General features: G+C 47.9%; 1 protein-coding gene across 6 annotated transcripts; it reads left to right on the top strand.

The window, feature by feature from the left end:
• The first annotated feature begins 542 nt into the window (after positions 1 to 542).
• On the top strand, positions 543 to 19325 carry LOC102683943 (fas-binding factor 1 homolog). Of its 6 annotated transcripts, none has more exons than XM_069194618.1 (31): positions 543 to 847; positions 1223 to 1250; positions 1356 to 1397; positions 2027 to 2111; positions 2870 to 2930; positions 3069 to 3119; positions 3418 to 3571; positions 3878 to 3955; positions 4549 to 4587; positions 4977 to 5093; positions 5336 to 5477; positions 5630 to 5760; positions 6119 to 6215; positions 6702 to 7148; positions 7979 to 8047; positions 8425 to 8519; positions 9795 to 9844; positions 10154 to 10204; positions 10985 to 11104; positions 11400 to 11500; positions 12165 to 12371; positions 12516 to 12623; positions 13313 to 13452; positions 14603 to 14721; positions 14984 to 15106; positions 15862 to 16047; positions 16475 to 16651; positions 16988 to 17125; positions 18054 to 18153; positions 18770 to 18897; positions 19167 to 19325. In XM_069194618.1, exons 1-31 carry the CDS (start codon positions 845 to 847, stop codon positions 19248 to 19250), a joined length of 3471 nt encoding a protein of 1156 aa, XP_069050719.1. In that variant the 5' UTR covers positions 543 to 844; the 3' UTR covers positions 19251 to 19325. The 6 variants fall into 6 exon arrangements, with proteins under 6 accessions (XP_069050719.1, XP_069050717.1, XP_069050716.1 ...); XM_069194616.1 differs by having other exon boundaries at positions 3875 to 3955; positions 10157 to 10204; XM_069194615.1 differs by having other exon boundaries at positions 3875 to 3955.
• The last annotated feature ends 602 nt before the right edge of the window (positions 19326 to 19927 follow it).

Here is a 19927-nt window from a genome sequence, read left to right as displayed (position 1 = left end):
GCTTTATTAATCGGACAGGTGTCCGGCTCAGCAACAACCACACAAGAACTGAGACAAAGCAAACCCCCTCCCAACACACTAGGGTCATTTCGTGTACAGGTACCTGGGGTAGGGTGGAAAGTGGGCACAGGTATAAAGGGGGATAACTATTTCACAGTTAGCTGGGCAACTTCACACAGTGTACAGCCGTTCCGGATGATCAGCGGCGCTGGTATAATTCAGAGGGTTGTTACATTATACCGCACATGCAGTAGGATAACAAAATTGGTGGAGCAACGGTTGAGGACGAAAGGCTCTCTCTCCAACGAAGAAAAAGATGAGCCGATATAGTTGGAGCGTTAAAATAACTTTTTAATTATTTTTTTGGGGGGGTAAGAGCGATAATTTGTAGATCTGTACCGGCGCAGTAACCGCATGTAGGAGCAGGGTTTCGTTAACTTTGTGGAATGAATCCACCGGAATTGCGGAATCTCATCGTTTTCCCCCTACAAAGATGGCGGCCCGATTTACACCGGAAATTCCATCTTTCGAATTTCTCTTATCTCTATGATCCGAGCCGTAGCGGCCATATTGTCTTTTAATGCGGTTCCGTCGCATAAACAGCGACAGCGTCCAAACTTCCCGGCGAAAACCACCGCGGTTTTTTTTGTCAGCGTTTGAATCGGAGAGCAGCTGGATTTAGCCTTCGTGGCAGGCGCCCGCGGGCAGGGGTTTGGGGGGAAAATGCGGTGACAGTTGACGACGGAGCCGGACAGTCTGCAAGCGGCGCTTCGCGAGCTCGGCGTGGTTACCAATGGTAACAGGGCGACGCTCGCTCGCGCCGGGATGTGCTTAGCCCAACGGTATGGTAAGTTTATCGAAAAATAAAATCTACGTTTCCTACCTTGTCTTTAACTAACCACCTCGCCTGAACCACCTAACTTGGCACAGTTAAACGAACAGTGAAAATGGTACCAGACCGCGGTCGACACCGAAACCAGTGCGCAACAAATGAATACAGGAGGTGCAGTTAATACAAATTGTAGGGGGCTCACACACCGTTTGTGAAATAATAATTACCTGACGTGTCGCCCCGGTTTCTCTCTGATACTGTCCCAGGGAGTCTGGTATTCAAAGACTCCCTCCTCTGCTTTCATCAGCACTGTGTGGTGTGGGTGACAGCCGAGCCACGGTGGCCATCTCAACATCTCCAGAGATAAACCTGTTTCATTTGAATTCGCAGGCTTCAAAGCAGAAGAAAACATCTAAGGGTGAGTTTTTTTAAAAAAAAATCATTTTAATCTACGTGCATATTACTGTGGGTCGCTGTGCTGATGTATGGCGAGACTGAAAACGGCATTTTTCTGGTGGTCCAGGTGCCTTCGATGACGTGCTGAGCGACCTCTTGGGCGATGACGGTACGTACGGCCGTGTGGTCAGCCTGACCAGACCCTTATTTCTACCATGACCAACGCGTTTTAGTCAGACCTTGTAGAGGCCGCTGAGGCTGTTGCCGTTGTGCAGTTGTGCTTGTTCATTCAATCCCAGTCTTGATAAAAATAATAAGTGCTTCTTGCAGCAATAAAATAAAAAAAAAAAAGCCGGCAATGAGAGGAGACAGCAGAATGACACCCTCACGGTAAGGATTTGGAATAGAGTGGGAAAGCAACACAGAATCCGTTAAATTAAAGTCCTTCTGAAGAAGAAGGATTTGAAGGAGCCCAGGGAAGGGGACTCGCTGATATCCTCAGGGGTGGAATTCCAGAGCTGTGGGGCGCAGCAGGAGAAAGCCCAGTCACCCATAGTTTGTACAGTCCTCACCCCTGATTATCATTATTACCGGTATAGAACCAGAACCAGAACAAGCAGGCCCGGCAGAACACACACACATTCGGCACACGACATGGACTCGCATAAGGAAACGCATATCTAGCAGCAGCAATAACAGGTCCTGAACGCGGTTGTATCGATTCACTTGTTGCACAGTGATCAGTGTTTGCTCCTCAAGGACTGACGCCACCCTGCCTCTTCCTCTTGACCTTTCCAGGCGACCCTCCGAGGAGAACCCGCACCCCAGCCCGAGCGCTGGGGCCAGGGAGAGGGGGGGCCCCGCCTTCCCGCGGCGGTAAACGGTGAGCGCCGGGACGCACCGTTGCGCCGCGATTTTAACAGTCATTCCCTCCGCTTATATAGCGCTTTTCTGGACCCTCCACTCAAAGAGCTTTACAGGAAATGGGGATCCCCTCCACCACCCCCAGTGTGCAGCCCCATCTGGATGATGCGCCAGTCCGCTCCCCACACACCAGCTCTCAGTGGGGAGGAGAGCAGAGTGATGAAACCAGTTCAGAGAGGGGGATTATTAGGAGGTCATGACTGGTAAAGACCAGGGGTAAATTTGGCCAGGACGCTGGAGTAATACACCTACTCCTTTTGAGAAACACCCTGGGACTTTTAGTGACCACGGAGACTCAGGACCTTCATTTTTTTTTGTCTCATCCAGAGGACGGCACCTTTTTTAGGACTAATGCTAATGCTATAAATTCTACTAAATATAACAGTGTTTGTATACTAAGTATTATATAGTAATGTTATCCTATTTATATTACATTATATAGGGATTACACTATAAATATATATGAATTGACCTCGCTTGTGCTGATTGTGCTGATATAATCTTGTGCTGATTGTGGTGTGCAGTGCTGAAAGCAGGGTAAGTGCAGTGAGATCATGAGAGAGTTTGGTAAAGCGTGGCACAGCCTGGGAGAGCGAGGTCAATTCATGGCCTCACCCTGGTAAAACCATGGGGCAGCTGCAAAGGTTCTGTGTGCAGATTGACAGTCGTAACCCTTCGCAGTGGCACCTCCAATGCCGGTCGACTCTTGTTTTCCAGGTCCTTGCTGGATGATGACTTTTTCAGCAAGCTGGCGGAGGAAGCAGAGAAGGATGATGAGGTGTGTTGAGGCGAGGGCCTTTCCGGAGGCCCTGTAGAGTCCTTGTGTCTGTGTGTCTGGTTTAATGTATTCTTCAGCCCCTCTGTGACTCCTGGGTCTCAGTTGTAGTTAATCTTGTGCGTTTTGTTTCTCCTGTAGGTGTCTGACGTCTCAGAGGCTGATCCCTTGGCTTTACTAGGTAGCATGAAGGTACAAACAGATCTGCTTTTTTTCCCCACTCGGAGTTGCACTGCTGTGCCTGTTTTTTCAATTCCGAAACAAGGTCAGGACGGGTTGTTTCCTGCTGCTATCTTAATGGAATTTTTGGAAATTCCTCATTTAAAAAAAAAAAAATCATTCCACGGCATCAGTGAAATCGAGGCGGAAGTAGAATCGGCGCATAGATTAGGCACCGCTTCCCTCAGCAGGGCGGAATGAAAGAGGTCTCCTGTGACAACGAAATGGCGGGTTTTCTCTGCCAGCTCTCAGCACTGTCGTTACTGGGCAGGACATGGACGACATGGACGCCGATCTCTTTGGTACGAAGAAGAAGCCGAGTTCCGCCCCTAGTCAGGCTGGTGGGAGGGGCTCTGGAATTCGGGGTCCGAAGAATTTGGAGGAGTCCCCCAAACCTGGAGAGAGACTGAGGGTCAGCGAAACAGGTGTGTGCCTGGAGGGCTTGAGCCTCAGAACGGGGGTCCCTCAAGAACCCATTAGGTTCGGAGCACTGGAATGAACTGGGCGAAAAGCACTTTCTTGACTTGCCTTTAGTTTTTCAACACCTGGTATTTCTAAAATTCCTCTTTTTTTTTGTCTCTGGATTTTAAAGGCTGTCAGAATCGCTCAGTAGTAATTCCACAAGTGCTGGTGCATTAGTTAACCTGCTGATGCCCCCGGAGGGCTGTCATGGTTTGAGCCCGCTCCAGGGTGTCTCACCCAGCTCTGTCTGCTCTGTCTCTGTCCAGAAGACACCGGTACCGAAGACAGGAAGTCTAGCTCGGCTCCTGCTGCCTCAGCCCGTGGATACAGGAAGTTCAGCTTCGCTGGTGAGTCGTGGTTTCATTAGTCCACACCACCGTAACCAGACCTCTCAGCAAAATCCACTTCCACCCCACAGCCCCACGCAGTGGAGCAGGGTACTCTGTAATCCAGCGACTTTGCACAAGAGAGACAGGTTACAGCGTGTACTCAACTGGCCCATTCAGCCCAATAGTGTGCTGGCAGTGGTCCTTCAGATGTATGTGACTTGAAATATGTTTCTGTAAGCTTTTTATTTATTGGATGCTATTTATATCCAAAACAGATATAGGTTGAAATGCTATTTGGGTGTCCGTGTTTAATTGCAGCTGTTAAAAAAAAAAGCTAACACATTCAGAGGTTTAAAGTCCAATCACTGACACTTCTCTATATTTCTAATTGACCCATAACTGTGGGCTTAATTGAAAGTATTTCTTTGCACTGCAAAAGTTATCCTAGAATTTAATTAATAGAGTTAATAATAATGAAGTGCTTCCTTCTGTGTTCTTGTTAGGCTTTGCAATTTCTCTTTCTTTGACTTATTTTCCTCAGTCTTTGTGTGTTTGGTCCCAAGTATCCTTATTTGCTTTTTTCCTGTTCCTTTCTCTATGTGTTGACATAGATGATGATGACATTAACAGCTCAGATCCTGGCAGAAAAGGTATTAATTCACTAGTGTAACTACAGATATTGATGATTAGCACAATTGTTTTTCACGTCACCTGAACCTTTTATTTGTCATCTTTGAAGTCTTCTGCTTCCTTTTGCTTAAACAAATACTTAATAAGTAAAATTCTTGTCTTATTAGGATCCACTAGAAATTATAGAGGATTACTTTCCAACAAGAGAGGTGTATTCCAAAACCAAATTTTGCAGTGCCATGTTAATTTGCCTGTGTCTAAAAGTGTTGATTACACAGTTACACACAATATAACAGTGCCTTCAATGACTTTGTTAACTGAGATTTGTACACCCCTGTAGTTCTTCAGATTAGTGCATGTCTCTGTGGGTGTCAATTTGACAAGATTCCTCTTACTCCCCTGTCTGCAGACACCGATGATCCTTTTTCAGGCCTTCTGGATGACCTCCCAGGAGAAAGGAAGGACTCTGATAGGAAAGCTGGTCCATCTGCCTCTGAGGCACCCAGCACCAAAAAGGAGGAGACAGGTCAGTCTGATATTTGTGCTTTGTGGCCTGGCACGATTGCTTTGCCCACGTGATACTGAACTCGCCTCTACCACTGTAGACTGCACTGTTTGCAAGTTCCAAGAAAGCCAGAAGTTTTAGTTTTAATTACAGCGAAGTGTTCTGCAGACTTTTGCGTAGTTGGACCTTTTGCGATTGTTGCTTGAGACCCTCTTGCCTGTTCTTGACTGCCTGACTCTGCCAGTCTGTCTGTCTACCTGTAGCGCCCCCTGCTGGGACGGGCTCTCACCCGAAGAAGCGCGACGAGCTGACATTCGACGAGGACGGAGACGAGCTGATAGACGCGCTCGGTTTTGACGAGAGTCCCAGGGGCAGAGGAGGAGTCCTGGAAAGAAAGACACAACGGTGACGCCACTCCCTTTCTCATCAGTCTTAACTCGGAGATAATATGTGCAAGATGCACGTTTTTTTGTGGCATCACATTGTTTTGTAAGTTGTCTTTGCTGAAAATAAATTGAAATACAAATTCAACCTGCCTTCCTTCCCCCACCCTGCAGTGACAACCCACAGCCTGCCCGTACCAAGCTCGATGAGATCCTGGGACGAGGGACAGCCCCTCGCCTCCTAGAGCGCCCCCCTACTGGTGAGAAGAAAGAACTGCAAGCAGAAAAGAATCCCACCGTGAAAGGTAACTGTCATATATGTCCTTTCAATAGACCCGTTGTACATAATATATGGTGAAAAGCTAAACAGAGCATTTGAATTGCAATCTTAAATGTTTCTTGCTTTCATTTGTACTAATTTTGTTTTATTAACTTTGTAATGTATCTTTTGTGATTCTTATAACACTCCTGTCTGAATACTGTGAATCTTTTAAGTGAATTGCACTGAATAAACTCGGATGGCATTCTGCTGAATTACAGTGGTGTATTATTAAATTACTTCTCTGGCCTGGCCATTAAGAGCTTCTTCTGTATATCCACACTGTTACAGTATGTCATGTAGAGAAATCATTTTCCTGTATTAATGAGCGTGCTCTTTTTCAGATCCTGTTTTAGGGGAAGACGAATTCATGTTTGGCTCATACATGCCCACAATGGCATCCACCCCAGAAGGCAGGCAGTCTCGCAGGCAGTCAGTCAGGTCAGTAACAGACAGGCCACACAGTTCGAATATTTCATGCGGTCCCAAAGTGAAATGACTGTGAATTTGAAAACTGAGCTATTTCACATGCTTCAGGGGTATCTGGCTGTGAAACGCCCAGGCACAATCCAGTCCAGTCCAGATTACAAATAGAATCACAAGTAAATGTATTTTCGGACACCAAGCTGGTACTGTATATGGGTTCATACTCCTATAACTATAACTCACTGGATTACAACCTAGCCTTTGTTTGTTCAGGATATAAATACTGCATGAGATACATTTCCTATGTATTATTTTAGGATAGTAATATGCTTATTAATGTGTCATAACAGTGATATCTCACATAAACAATAGCATATAGCTGTGAATAGCTCTTCTTGCTTTACATTGCAAGCACCTATTGGGTGGGTCAGAGCTGGAAACCCGACTGAGTCTTTGAAGAAACACTTCACATTCATTACTCCCTTCTTGTCAATACGTCAGGTTTTCTACTGAAGACGTCAGTGGGGTGTCGCCAGACAAGAAATCCAAGCCTCCCACCCCAGGAACGCCACGTGCCAATAAGACGGCAGCGGATTGGCTGGGGCTCAAGCAGGAAGAGGAGGAGAAAGTAGAGGAGCCGGCATTGGAAAGTCTGAAACCCCCCGTCTCTCCTAGCACCTCAGTGGGGAATAGGACCCCCATATCAGCCAGCCACCCCCCTTCTGGGGCCAAGGCCACCGACACCCCCTCAGCTTCTCCCTCTAGTGCTAAAACCAGCCAACCAGCACGCAGGCCTGAGGCATCGGCCCCTCCGGAGGAGGAGGATTGGCTGGCAGGAACTTTGACCCGGAAGAAGAGTCCGGGTGTGGTCAGGGCCGACAACAAGAAGACTGGGCAGCAGGACTTCCTGGGGCCCGGAGAAGAAGTGGACCTTGACACCTTTCTCGGGTATGCTAGGAAAGAGCTCCAGAGCTGTGTGCGTCTTGAGAGTCTGGAGCAGGAGCTTAAATTTCAGTTTAATCCGGTTTGCAAGTCCTCAACCTGTCTAGTGTAGTGAGCTGCAGGTGCAAATCAGCAGGAAATGAAGTATGTTTGGGATCGTAGAGATATTCTTATTTAGTGCCTTACATATATGTAGCACTTTTCTGGACGCTCCACTCAAAGCGCTTTACAGGTAATGGGGATCCCCTCCTCCACCACCAGTGTGCAGCCCCACCTAGAGGATGCGACGGCAGCCAGAGTGCACCAGTACTCTCCCCACACACCAGCTCTCAGTGGGGAGGAGAGCAGAGTGATGAAGCCAGTTCAGAGAGGGGGATTATTAGGAGGCCATGACTGGTAAAGGCCGGGGGGAAATTTAGCCAGGACAAAATTTTTCCTCCTCTTTTAGAGAAACTCCCTGGAATTGTTAAATTCCATGTAGAATCGGGATCTTGGTTTTGCACCTCGTCCGAAGGACAGCGCCTTTTTAATTTTTTTTCCGCCCCTCACTTTGGCATCACAGACCACAGGGTGAGCGCCCCCTACTGGCCCCACTAACACCTCTCCCAGCAGCAGCCTTAGCTTTCCCAGGAGTCTCCCATGCAGGTACTGGCCAGGCTCACACCTGCTGAGCTCCATTGGGCTGCCAGTAGTGAGCTGCAGGGCGATGTAACTGCTGCCTAATGAATAATAATAATGAAGCTGTGCATTATTATGTAGCTGTGTTATTATTACTGCATTCTGCTTCTCCCTGTGTGATGGCTGACGGTACTGAGTGATTGATTTCATTTCCTCAGCAAGCGCAGCTCCTCTCCAGCAGTGAGAAGAGGAGCAGAGGAGTCCCCAGGCCCCAGTAAGGAACACAGGTAAGAGGGGACTGGGGTTCAGAACAAGAGGGTTTGATAGTACTGACCTGCAAAGTAAAATAATGAAGATCCACATGTTTGGTATTCTTAAAATGTAGCCGGAATGCTTTTAAACTTTTACTACCACTGGGAAAATTTGTTTGAGTGTCTATCTTGGCGTACCAGAGGAGGCACGATGTGTAAACCCACATGGCCTTGTCCGTCTGTCATTGCAGAGGACAGTGCTGGGGTTACACCTCCTTCATGACGCCTGGCGACCCCCTGTGTTTAGATTGTATTGACGCGGTGCAGGTTCGAGCTCCAGCTAGGTGGTAAAGAAAAGCTCATGTTTCAAGTTTCAAGTTTGACAATTTTTGGGGTTTTTTATTTGCATCAAGTTCTCCGCTGCCGTGGGAGAATCCTCGCAGGCAGACCACCCCGCCGCCCCCTCCTCCTCCTGCTGCCCCCGGGAGAGAAGACCGGCCCAAAGCAGGTACAGTCTCCACTGGCTCCCTCTGTCTCAGCATCTAACCTACAGTACAAGGCGGCACAACAAACACGTTTGGTTCTGTGAAACAAATGTACTTTTCAGTTCCATTTGTTTTTCTGTGTAATTTTGAAAACCAACAATTTTCAGTACTTGTCTAGTCATCAGCTAGTAGTTAACACTTCAGTTTGTTCTCTAGCCTTCGGCACATGACTACTTCACTGCACTGGTGCATGGTCCCCCTCACTCGTAACTACCATTAAAGTTTTGTATGTCTTGGGGCAGCTATAACAACCTGTAACCCTATTCCTAATGTAATTCTAGAAAGAATATCCTACTTTGTTCAGCACTTCTCTACTGGCTCTCCTGCCACCCCTTACCCTGCTAGCACACCCTCATCTGTGCCGCTTCCTGCTGAGAATGTACAGGGAACTGGGCACCCCCCAGTACACTGGGCTCATCCTTCCCTGCCTCGATCAGGTGCATCTGTCTCAGTGTGGTGGTGGAGGACCTGAATGTAGCACACAGCTTGCCTCTTGGAACTGCTCTCCATCTTCATCACACGCAGGTTGTAGCCCTGAGCAGCCTGTCACTGCCTCTGGGCTCCTACCTGATGCTCCTTCAGAACCCCCACAATCCCACCTGAAGCAAGTTAAAGAGCTAATTCCTGCCAGTCCAGCAACCACTCTCCCCCTCTCTGCTGCCACTGTAGTCTCCCACAGTCCCAGCATCCTCCATGTGATCAGGAAGAACCAGGATGGCCAACTAGGCCACATTCTCCATTTCTCATCCTAACTACCCATGGCATTTGTTGCCTAGCAACTCTTTATGCCTGCTGCCTGTCATAGTGAGGTGGTGTTATCTAGTGATACCTAGTCCTACTTCATTAAACGCAATCTTTCAGTAGTCTCTTGAGATGTATCTCAGTTTGCAATATTGGTAGTTTATGTTTTTAGTTTTTTCTTTATTCTTATTATATATATACAATTTATATACACCTTTCAGAGTTTTGGTATGTTTTAAAAGCACTTAAAGATCATTTTGCATTTTGAGACATGTTAATATGAGCTACTGTTTCACAGATATAGGAAGGGGAACTGTCCAGAGACAGATCATGTTTTTCTTGTATTAAGCCAAAGGAAGCAGACATCTCATTTTTTCATGTGTTGATCAGATACTGGCCATCATAATTGTTGAAAACACAGTTTTATTTTTTTAAAATCTTGTAACAAAAAAACGAAACTGGAAGATGCTCTGAATGATGTTCATGCTGTTTCCTAGTGCCAGCACAGAGACAGGTTGAGAGCAACACCCCTGCAGCCATGCCCCAGGTAAGGGAATTCTGGGCGCCAAGGGATCCCATGTAGATTGCCCTGGGACACTCATTATTTAGGGCAGGTGTGTTGCTAAGGCAGAAAAGAGGAAGGGGCCCTCTTTAAAATGATCAAGGTCAGTGGTCTGATTGATGATATAAATGGAACAATAGAATAAGTTAATATCACTGGACTATCTTCATGCAATATTCAGCTTTATATATGAGCTTGAATAACGTATGTAGGCATTAAATATAAATATAACTGGCACAGTATGAAGAGTAACCTGTTTTTTTCCTCCTCTGCCCCCCCCCCCTTCCCTGAAAGCAGGTGACTCTCTCTGCAGACAGTCTTCAGCAGCTCCTGCTGCAGCAGCAGGTACTTTATTCTAACATATGCACCACTCAGGCTTTGGGGTGTATGCTTTCATTCTATAAAGAAAATCTGAAGTTTAAATAGAGCTCTAATCTCATCCCCAAAAGAGGTGTCAGGAATGCAGCGTGGACTAGTGGCCTTGGACTTCTATTTATGGTTTTTCAGATTGTGGCTGAGAGCAGATGTATTATTCCATTGGGCAAGTCACTTCACTTAGATCAGCTCAGTGAAATACCCAGATGAATAAATAGGTCCAAATGTCAGACAGCCAAATCTAGTAATAATAATCTAGTCCATGAATATTCCTCCACGAAAAGAGCTGGTCTGGCCACAGTACACTGTGAGCATTATAGCATTGTTTGATCCACAAAGCAATGTGACAATAGCTTTTTGTTGTGCTTTTTGCACAATGTGCTTTTTGTTGTTTTTAATACTGTCGGCTGTCTTTGGTTAGATTCTTGTTAAAATTAGTTACACAGATTCCACAAGGGATATTTTTAGCAGTGGTTAAAATATTAACCAGAATGGGTTATTCCTCTTTGTTGAAGGCTACATCACGATGTCAGACATTATTAGCTCTTGGAAACAGTTCAGATGTTTAACGAGCCTTGTGTTTTTCTGGGGTGATTTTTGTTGCAATTCAATTAGGGTTATTGGCTTGTTTTATGCTTGTTTTATTTTTGTTCCCTGAAAGCATGTAGTCTGCAGTGACACTCTGGAAAGATAGGATGTTGCTCTGTGGCAGTCCGGGTTGTCTGACAGTGTGTTGTCTTGCGTGTCCAGCTGGTGCAGTCCCAGCTGTGGGGGCTCGGGGGCGTGGCCCTGCAGAAGCAGCTGAGGGAGGGCGAGCTGCACCCTGGGGAGCAGGTGTCTGAAGCCCGCCTCATCCAGCTGGAGGGCCAGGTACTGTCGCTCAGGGGCGAGACCGTGTCTGTATCCTGCAGCTTACCTGCTGTTCCCCTCAGCCGTGCTGCAGTGCTGTCCCCTTTCACTCTCCCTCCCTCTGTCTTTCCTCTTCCTCTCTTGATCCGTTCTTCTGCTTTTATCGTCAGTTTTTCTTGTTATTTCCCTGTCTCGCCTGTCTGCCGTTGTCTGTCCTCTCTCCATCCCTCTCTTCCACTCCCTCGTTCCGCCCCCTCTGCCGCGCTTTTTCCGGCCAGCCCCTGCGGTCCGTGACGGGCGCTGCTCTCTGTCTCAGGTTCGGAAGCTGCAGCTGGAGCGGGATCAGGCCCAGATGTTGTTGGAAAGCGTGCAGCAGAGGCACAAGCAGGACTTGGAGCTGATGGAGAGCACTCACAGGTGCACGAGTGACCTAGCCAGATCTCAATCTAGATCAGGTTGCTGCCGCAAGTGGAATTGGTGGAGCAGCAGGCGACACCCCTCCCCCTGAATAAGAAGCTCCAAACCAGTCTCCCAGTATGGTGAGGCTTAAACCTAGGTCCTGAGTACCAGGTCATAACACCCTCATAAACTCGTATAGAACTGTTCACCCCAGTGTCCCGGTTACATTCCAGTCTGGGCTTGTACAGCTTGGCCTTCCTAAAGTTCCCGCTTGATTCAAGTGGTGAATCATTTTCCCTCTCCTCCACGTGACGTACTGTGCGGAGTGGCTGCTGCACCCAGGTGGGTCACCTTGTATGTAAAGCACTGTGGGATCTTTAGGATGCGCTTGAGGATGAAAAGCGCTAGGAACTATTATTAATAAACGCTAGGAATTGTTATTAATAATAATTATTCTACCATTATGTAACGCAGACTACAAATATCTGCTGGACGTTCCAGGAACTTTCAGAAAGGGACAGGTTAGGTGAAGGTGATTCATCAATGTGGAGCAGAGTCAGGAGCTGACCTTTGACCCTCCTCTGTGCTGCAAATCCACGTGGGTTTCCAGCTCTACTCGCAGCTTACACACGGTGGTACGAATGACTCTGACCCCTGCCCTCTGACCTCGGGCGGTGCACAGGGCGCGGGTGAGGATGCTGGAGGAGGCGGCGGACCAGCGGGACGCTCACCTGCGGCAGGAGAACGAGGACCTGCAGGAGCGGCTGGCCGGCCTGGCCCGGCTGGGGGAGCAGGAGCGCGCCGGGCTGCAGGCGCAGTATCAGCAGCGGCTGGCCAAGGCGCAGCAGGAGAGGGACCGGGAGGTGGAGAGGCTGCGGGAGCTGCAGAGGTATCGGGCTGCCGGCACAGCCATGGAAAGGCATTAGAGGGTCATCTGCTTTTCATTCAAACGGAGCCCTTGAATGACTTCATTGAATTATTGGATTAATTTCCGCTACTGAAGTCATGCCTCATTCTGACCTTTGACCCACAGGAAGTCGATCTTGGAGATGAAGAAGGACCACGAGGAGCAGGTGCAGCGTCTGAAGAGGCTGAAAGATGAGGAGATTGATGCAGTGACCAGCGCTACCTCCCAGACCAGGTAATCCCCCAGACCGCAGCTCACGCCGAGGCCTCTCAAAACCGTGAATATACAGTTAGCACAAAATAATAAAAATCGGGAAGGAGGTATTGGCACAGTTTACACATTTGGGTGGTAGAGGGTTATTGATTCTAGGGCCTTATCAAGCTGTGTGTTCTGTAATCTCAGTAAAGCAGAATCTTCAGTAACACTTCAGGGTTGGTTATGTGAGGTATACAAGTACAGACATGCCCTTCAGATTGGCTAGGTGCTTATAAACCTTTGTGAGTAATAAACACAGTATGTGCCGTTTATGCTTCGCTAACAGGTTTCACAAGCAGGTGAAGCAGGCACACGTAGTATTCTAACAGGTGTTCCGCAGCCCTGCTCTTCTTTTACTCCTACTTCAGGCTAACTTCTACATCAGGCTGCCTATAGGTACTTGACTCAATTAAATAATTAGCCTGCTGTTGACAAGTATGGCCTTAAGAGAGCTCATACACTGAAAGTATTCTCCTATTATGCGAGACAGAAGAAGCTTATATCTTCCTATCTTCCCTATAAAACTCTCCAGTGTTGGGAGCCATTTCTAATATTTCTCCCTGCAAAACCTAATGATTCTGGTTTCCGGAGAGGCTTGTGCTGTACAGGGAGGGGGCCGCCTGCGCGGGATTCTCACGTGTTTGTGTGCGTGCTGTGCGTCTTCCCAGGTCCCTGACAGGAGTCATCGAGCAGATGGAGCACTTCTCGCACAGGCTGGGAGAGCTGTCGTCCCGCGTGGAGAGCACCCACGAGCACGCAGCGCAGGGGCTGGAGGTGGGGGCGCGCCACAGAGACGAGCAGCTCAGAGGTAGGGCGCCCCTCTCCGCCTCTCCTCCTTCGCACATACCAGCGAACTCGTGCACCGGGTTGCACAGCAGCCCCTGTGGTGGGCTTCAGTCTGCAGAGTAGTTCAGAAATGCATTGCTGGCCGTGCACAGTACATTGCAGATGGTTGGTGTTGAACTACTTGCTTTTCTCACAGCACCTGCGTCTGATCTCACAACATTTTTCCTTTTCACTTTTTTAATCAGATGTTCAAAAACGCATTTTACACCAGTGTCTGTGAAAATGACATACAGTTGAGTCGCGATTATCCGACCTAAACGGGACCGATAGTATGTCGGATAACTGAAAATGTTGGAAAATGCTGAAACTGAGTAGACAAATCATAGATTAATGGAAGCGCAGTCTACGTGTGAAATCTGGTTTAATAATCTACTGTAATCCTAAAAAAACAGAGTACAGAACTATTGTTAGTTCTGTTCTCATTTAAAAAAAATGAGTGATTGGAATCGGTTTCCCAGATGTGCTTCTCTTCCTTGCGGGCACGGTGCCGCCAGCGTCTCAGCAACATGACATCAGTAGCAGTTGCCTCCTCTTGCTCAGCGTGAGCTAGTGCCGCTGGGAGAGCCTGGACCCCTTTGCTGTGACTGACTCTTTCAGATCTGTCTAGTGCCAGGGCAGACCCGGCGTCATCATCTTCATTGTCATAAAATGATGTTAAGGGAGAATACAATAGGAAAAATAATAATCCCAAGGGCGAAATCGGCAGGCGAAGGTATGCCAAAGGCAGTACGTGACACACGGAGGGACAGAGCAGCATCAGATTGGGCAAAACATTATGCACACGCACAGTGTACAGTATATTTTACACTATGGTGATTGGCTGTATGATTGGCTATGTCAGATAAAACTGAATGTTTTAGTGTTTTAATAATCGTCAATTATTTTGTGGTCCACACCCACCCAATTCAAATGATATTTATAAAATATAATGTAATATACCCCAGTTCAATTTCCAGACTTCTTTTAAGTATAAACTTCCACATCCGGGTGCAGACCCGTGCTTGCACATTGCTCACACTGTGGCAGACAGCCTGTTGAGACAGGTCACCGCGCCGCCCTTGTGGGCGTCCACCAGAGGGGAGGTAGACCGTGTGGCTGCGCTGTGTCCACAGTCCTGCAGGACAGGCTGAGCCAGCAGCAGAGGGACATGGCCGGGGAGCGGGCGCGGATGGAGGAGGTCATCGCCAGGATGGAGACGCGGCTGGCGGAGCAGCAGAGGCAGCTGGAGAAGGTGAGTCTGGGGGGGGGGGGGCGTCGTTTTCAAGTGACCACACAGGAACCTGCAGTCCCCTTTCGCCAGGGGACCAGGGGCTCATTGGGTGCTATGTTGCTGCTACGCTTTTCCCTGCTTACTCAGATCAGCTAATTAGACATTTAATTATAATAATGAATAAGTAATACAATTCCTTACACTCATATAGCACTTTTCTGGACCCTCCACTCAAAAGTGCAGTGCTGTCTTGGGACACGTCTCGCCTTGATCCTTGTTTCAGGAGCGCTGGAAGGTCACAGCAGAGCAGGCAAAGGCAGAGTCCGCGTTGAGGGTGCTGGAGGAAGAGCGGCGGACCCTGACCCAGAACATCACCATGGAGAGGGAGGAGCTCCAGAGGGCAAAGGTCAGTTATTCCCTAGTGCCCGAAGGACAGATGGCTCATGGTTCAACACTCCGTGTGAAAGACAGCAGGGCAAGCAATGTGGCCTACTTGGTGTGGATCCACTTTTAGAAAACTGCACGTTAAGGGTCACAACCACCCATAGCCTCGTCTCGAAGCTAAAGGTACAAAGTAGCACTGCACCTTGGACAGGACGACTGTCTGCCTCAGGGTACACACAGGGATGTGAGATGCCAGTTTGCCCAGCCGGCATGTCTCTGGGCCCAGAGAAAACCCACGTGAACGTGCAGATATCACACAGGTGATCCTGGCCTGGGATCAAACCCGGGATCCAAAAACTGTAATGCAACCAGGCTCTAAGGCTCTACCATGCTCTCTGAAATAAAAAAAAATGTAATTTGAATTTAATTGACTGAAGTCTATTCCTTCATAAAAGGGGTTTGTATTATAGTACGGCATTAATGTATCAACTTGCATTGGCCAGGGGCCTAGTGTTCAGCATTTTCTTTATTCCCATTAAAACGGATGAGCGCCTCTAAAGCCCTGTCCTGGGTGAAATGCTGGGATCCGAACCCTGTAATGCAGCAGCTCTGAGACAACACGGTGCTCTCTGAATTCACCGAGGGGTTTGAGTGAAATAGTGTGAAGTCTCTTACTTCATGAACGGGGGTTGTATTGTAGCACTGCATGAGTGAACTTGCCGAGGGCCTGGCATGATGGCAGCCGGTCTGTGTCTAAGAGTCGCCTGTGTGTGTCAGAGCGCTCTGCTGGAGGAGCAGCAGGCCGTCATGCAGCGCTGCGCCGAAGAGCGCAGGAGGCTGGCCGCGGAGTGGGCGGAGCTGCACGCCAAGGAGAAGCTTGTCCAGGAGCGGGCCGAGCGGGACAGCAACCGGGCGCTGGAGAGGGACGCCCACCGGGAGGGCTCCATCATCAGCCTGGCGCAGGTAAGCCTGGTGTTCTTATTGTTCTTGCTGCCCCAGTGCCCTTGATCTCCATGCTTCCTGTTGCTTCATAGCACAGCCCTGCACTGCAGTAGTGAAGGCAGGCTGCTGCTGAGCACCCTCCCCCATTCGCGTTTCATTCTCTTCTTGGCATGGATGTCATTAGAAACGTTACAAAAGGAGGCCATCTGTCCCATCTAACCCATGTGGTAGTAGTCGATTGATCCCAGGATCTCATCCAGCCATTTCTTGAACGGAACCAAGGCGTGTTGGCTTCAACGCGATGAATGGGTAGCTTGTCCCACAACCCTTGGCGTATAGAACTGCCTCCTCTACCTGGTTGTAAATGCTATTTTCTACTCGGGCCTTCTGTGTCTGCATGCGCTGCGATGGTCGCTGGAGTTTAAAAAAAACGCATCCCCTGGCGCAGGAGCAGGCGGAGCTGAAGCTGAGGGCCGGCGAGCTGAAGCTGCGGGAGGAGGCAGCGTGCCGGGACAGGGAGGCGCAGCAGAGGGAGAGCGAGGAGCTGCAGCGGGAGAAGGACAGGCTGAGCGGAGCAGCTCTGCACCTCAAGACCCGGGCGGAGCAGGTGGAGGCCTTCAGCAAGGTGGGGAGACCCCCCCCGGCACTCCCAGCGTCCTGGGGACACTGCTGGCAGCCCTTGTGCGTCTTGTCGTTTTATGTTCGTTTATGGTGGCATCGACAAGAATGGTGTTCGCTTAGACTGGTTGACATGCAGTCAGATCAGGTCCTGCAAAGTGTTAGGTTTCGATACCTGGAGAGCGACGGTGCAGCTGTCCTGTTGGAAAAAGCCATCTGTCCTGTGTGTTCAAGTTGTGGCTGCTGCACACGACATTGTGTCTGTAGCTTGGAGAAGAGTGATACCGTGTGTGGCGTTAACGGTGTGCCCTGCCCTGTCCTGCCCTGCCCTGCCCTTCCACAGCTGGCCGCTGAGAAGTACGAGGAGGGAGAGCGCGCGCTGCAGGAGGCCAGGCAGGTCGCTTCCGAGCACCAAGCCCGGCTGCGCGGCATCCACCAGCAGATGGAGCGGCTGCGGCAGCAGGAACAGCACCTCCACCAGGTCAGGTCTGGAACTGAACAGGAGCTTTGCAGTGCAAGGTGGCAGGAGTGCAGAATGGTCAGAGATCTCTAGGTTGTACAGTGACTGTCTCCGCTGTACTACAGAGGCCAGGGCTTCCCGGTTGCTTTATGTGGGATCCATGACTTTCATTACATTTAACCTCTTATTAAATTGAATACATGGGAGTATTTTAGTAGCCGGGAGACTTCGGATTAACATACAGTTGGAAGAAAACGTTTGTGAATTTGGAATTACCTGGACTGTGAATGTTTAAGCGACGTGTTCAATATTGACAAGAAGAAATACAATTGTTTGTGTGTTATCAGTTAAAGCAGATGGTGTTGCTCTGTTAATGTGACTTAGTTGAAGATCAGATCACATTTTTATGAGTAATTAATGCAGAAATCCAGGGAATTCCACAGGGTTCAATAACTTTTTCTTGCAACTGTAAGTGCTTTACTAATAACTTGAGATCTACAGCTTTGTATGGGTTTAAAGTTGTGAAAGATTTAATTCAACAAGTTATAATTTCAGTTAAGGCACTGATATTCACTCAGTCATGAAAGGCTGCTGTCTTCTGGTTTCCGTTCTAATCTGGGTTCATAATGATTTTAATTTTGAATCAGGTGTTCATGAATTGATCCATATTGACACCATTGCCAGAACCTTACTCATTGAGGTTTAGAGGTTGTTAGAAAACCTGGTGGATCGTGACCCCCCCCAGGTCCTGGGGTGAATTTCAGTGACACAATGGTTCAATTAAATAGGGTGCTCAGCTGGTGGGTGGGGAAAAAAATCAAGATAATGGGGTGTCGGAGACAAGGATTGGGAACGTCTAGGCACTGGTTGAATAATTCATTACCAGAATGTGCTTTTTAACTTCCCTGGAGATCTGGGATGTGTAATGAACTGTCTCGCTCTGTCTCAGGAGCGCATGAGGCTGACTGAGCAACGCAGGGACCTGGAGCAGCTGAGGCAGGGCCTACCGGTCACCCCACTGCTGCTGCCCCAAGCACCCACCCTGCCCGGTAACCACAGCTCAGGAAAGGAAAGCACCTGGACAACAGCACTGACGCACACGGGGGACATTTTTATTTAAAAATATAAAAGTCTCCGGTGCAGAAACATTTCACTTTGCAAATCTAATCAGGATAGACTGTAAATATGCACACAGTATCTTCCAATTCAACAGAGCTCCGCTCACAATTAAAGCATATCAAAGCTCATTCTCCACTAGACATCGGAGATAAAATTTCAACGTCAAATATGGACTCCTGAGCGAGCAAGTCCTAAAAGTAAATATTTCCACGTGCAAAATGCCAACAGTGGCAAAAATGTCTTTTTGATCAGGTCAGCATTGTAGATGAGACATCAGCTGTTCCTCAGGCATTATATACAGTACTTTAAAACTGAGTAATTAAGACAATAATTGCTGCAGGTGTGGTTGCCTAACAGGTTTCAGCTTGGATGACACCTGAAGAAATTGTGGCACACTAAACTCCTAGTTTAAGGGGTTTTCATTATTAAGTTAAGAAACTTTGCCCTACTCTCTTTTCTGGGAACTGGTACATACTAAAATACCAGTTTTTCTCATGCATGACTACCACACAGCCCAGGCTCCTGACACATCTTCTCCTTTGAAAGGTTTCGCTCCAGCGTTTACCAGTACCCAGCTGCTGGTCCCCAGGGAAGCCCTGCGCCCCCTCTCTCTCCCCGACACCGCCCCCGAGCTGCAGGCCAGGCTTGCTCTGCTCCGACACACTGCAGAGAAGGTACCGACAGGGCTCGACCCGCTTGTCAAAATATACTCTGGAACTTGTTTGTCCTGTACAGTGGATTTGTGTTTTTTTGTTAAATGGTTATTAAAAGTAGTCATTGAGGTGTCCAACTCTCTCCTAAATAACACAAGCCTAGTGACACGATCCGATTTTATTTTTGTTAGAATTTCAACCCCTTATGTGGATGTGTGTGTGTGTGTGATGGGTACAGGATATCATCCTATGCTTAGAAAGTAACACTGGCTACACTGTTCTCTGTTTAGGACAAGGATTTCCTCCAAGATGAGCAGTTTTTCCTGGAGACTTTGAAGAAGGCACCATACAATTCTGCCTTTCACACTGCATGACTGTCCAGGGGCCATCCTCATGCCATTTTTTTTAAATCTTTTATACAATAAAATTTGTAGAGAATTTTCTTAAAACCTTTTTTTTTTTCTTCTGGAGCATTTATAAGAAACTTGGAAGGTCTGAACAACTCTGGAACAAGCCTGTTTCTAGAAACTGTGTTGACTAGGGCTTGGCAATATGACCTTAAAGCTATAGCACAATGATTTCACACATTTACCCCGATCTTATGATTACATGATATGCTGAAAGATGTTTTAAATATGTGAAACTATTAACGCTGCAGACACCTTATCTTGGCTCAATGTCTTGCAAATAATTTAATGATATAATGGCATTAGTAATCTTGTTCCATCCATGTGAATCTTTTGCATATTGGGCAGTATTAGTTAATTCTTGTGTTGGGGACAGCTGTTGTTTTTTGGCCATGTGCTCTTCGTATTCCATGTCATCATTGTTTCAAATGATTAAACAAGTTGCTGGTGTTAAGGTTTGGGCGCAGAAACGGTTTTCCCGAATGTTTACATCTGACTTCTCTTTGTTCAGTATCCTGTTTGCTGAAGATAAAATATGACCAAACAATCAACACATCTTTTTAGATACCAGCTCATCTTCATTTGTACTTGAGTCACCCCTGCCTGACTGACTAGGGTAAGCGCTCATGTTGTCTCATGCCTGG

The sequence above is a fragment of the Lepisosteus oculatus genome, chromosome 9 (assembly GCF_040954835.1).
Source record: "Lepisosteus oculatus isolate fLepOcu1 chromosome 9, fLepOcu1.hap2, whole genome shotgun sequence".
NCBI lineage: Eukaryota > Metazoa > Chordata > Actinopteri > Semionotiformes > Lepisosteidae > Lepisosteus > Lepisosteus oculatus.
Note: the sequence above shows the minus strand (reverse complement) of the source record. Positions and strands in the feature narration are given on the sequence as shown.

Excerpts from the sequence above, each read along its gene's own strand:
- LOC102683943 (XM_069194615.1), top strand. Across the intron at positions 3,956-4,548 it reads CAGGAAGTTCAGCTTCGCTG|ATGATGATGACATTAACAGC; the intron begins GTGAGTCGTGGT and ends GTGTTGACATAG. Across the intron at positions 12,624-13,312 it reads AGCGCTACCTCCCAGACCAG|GTCCCTGACAGGAGTCATCG; the intron begins GTAATCCCCCAG and ends GCGTCTTCCCAG.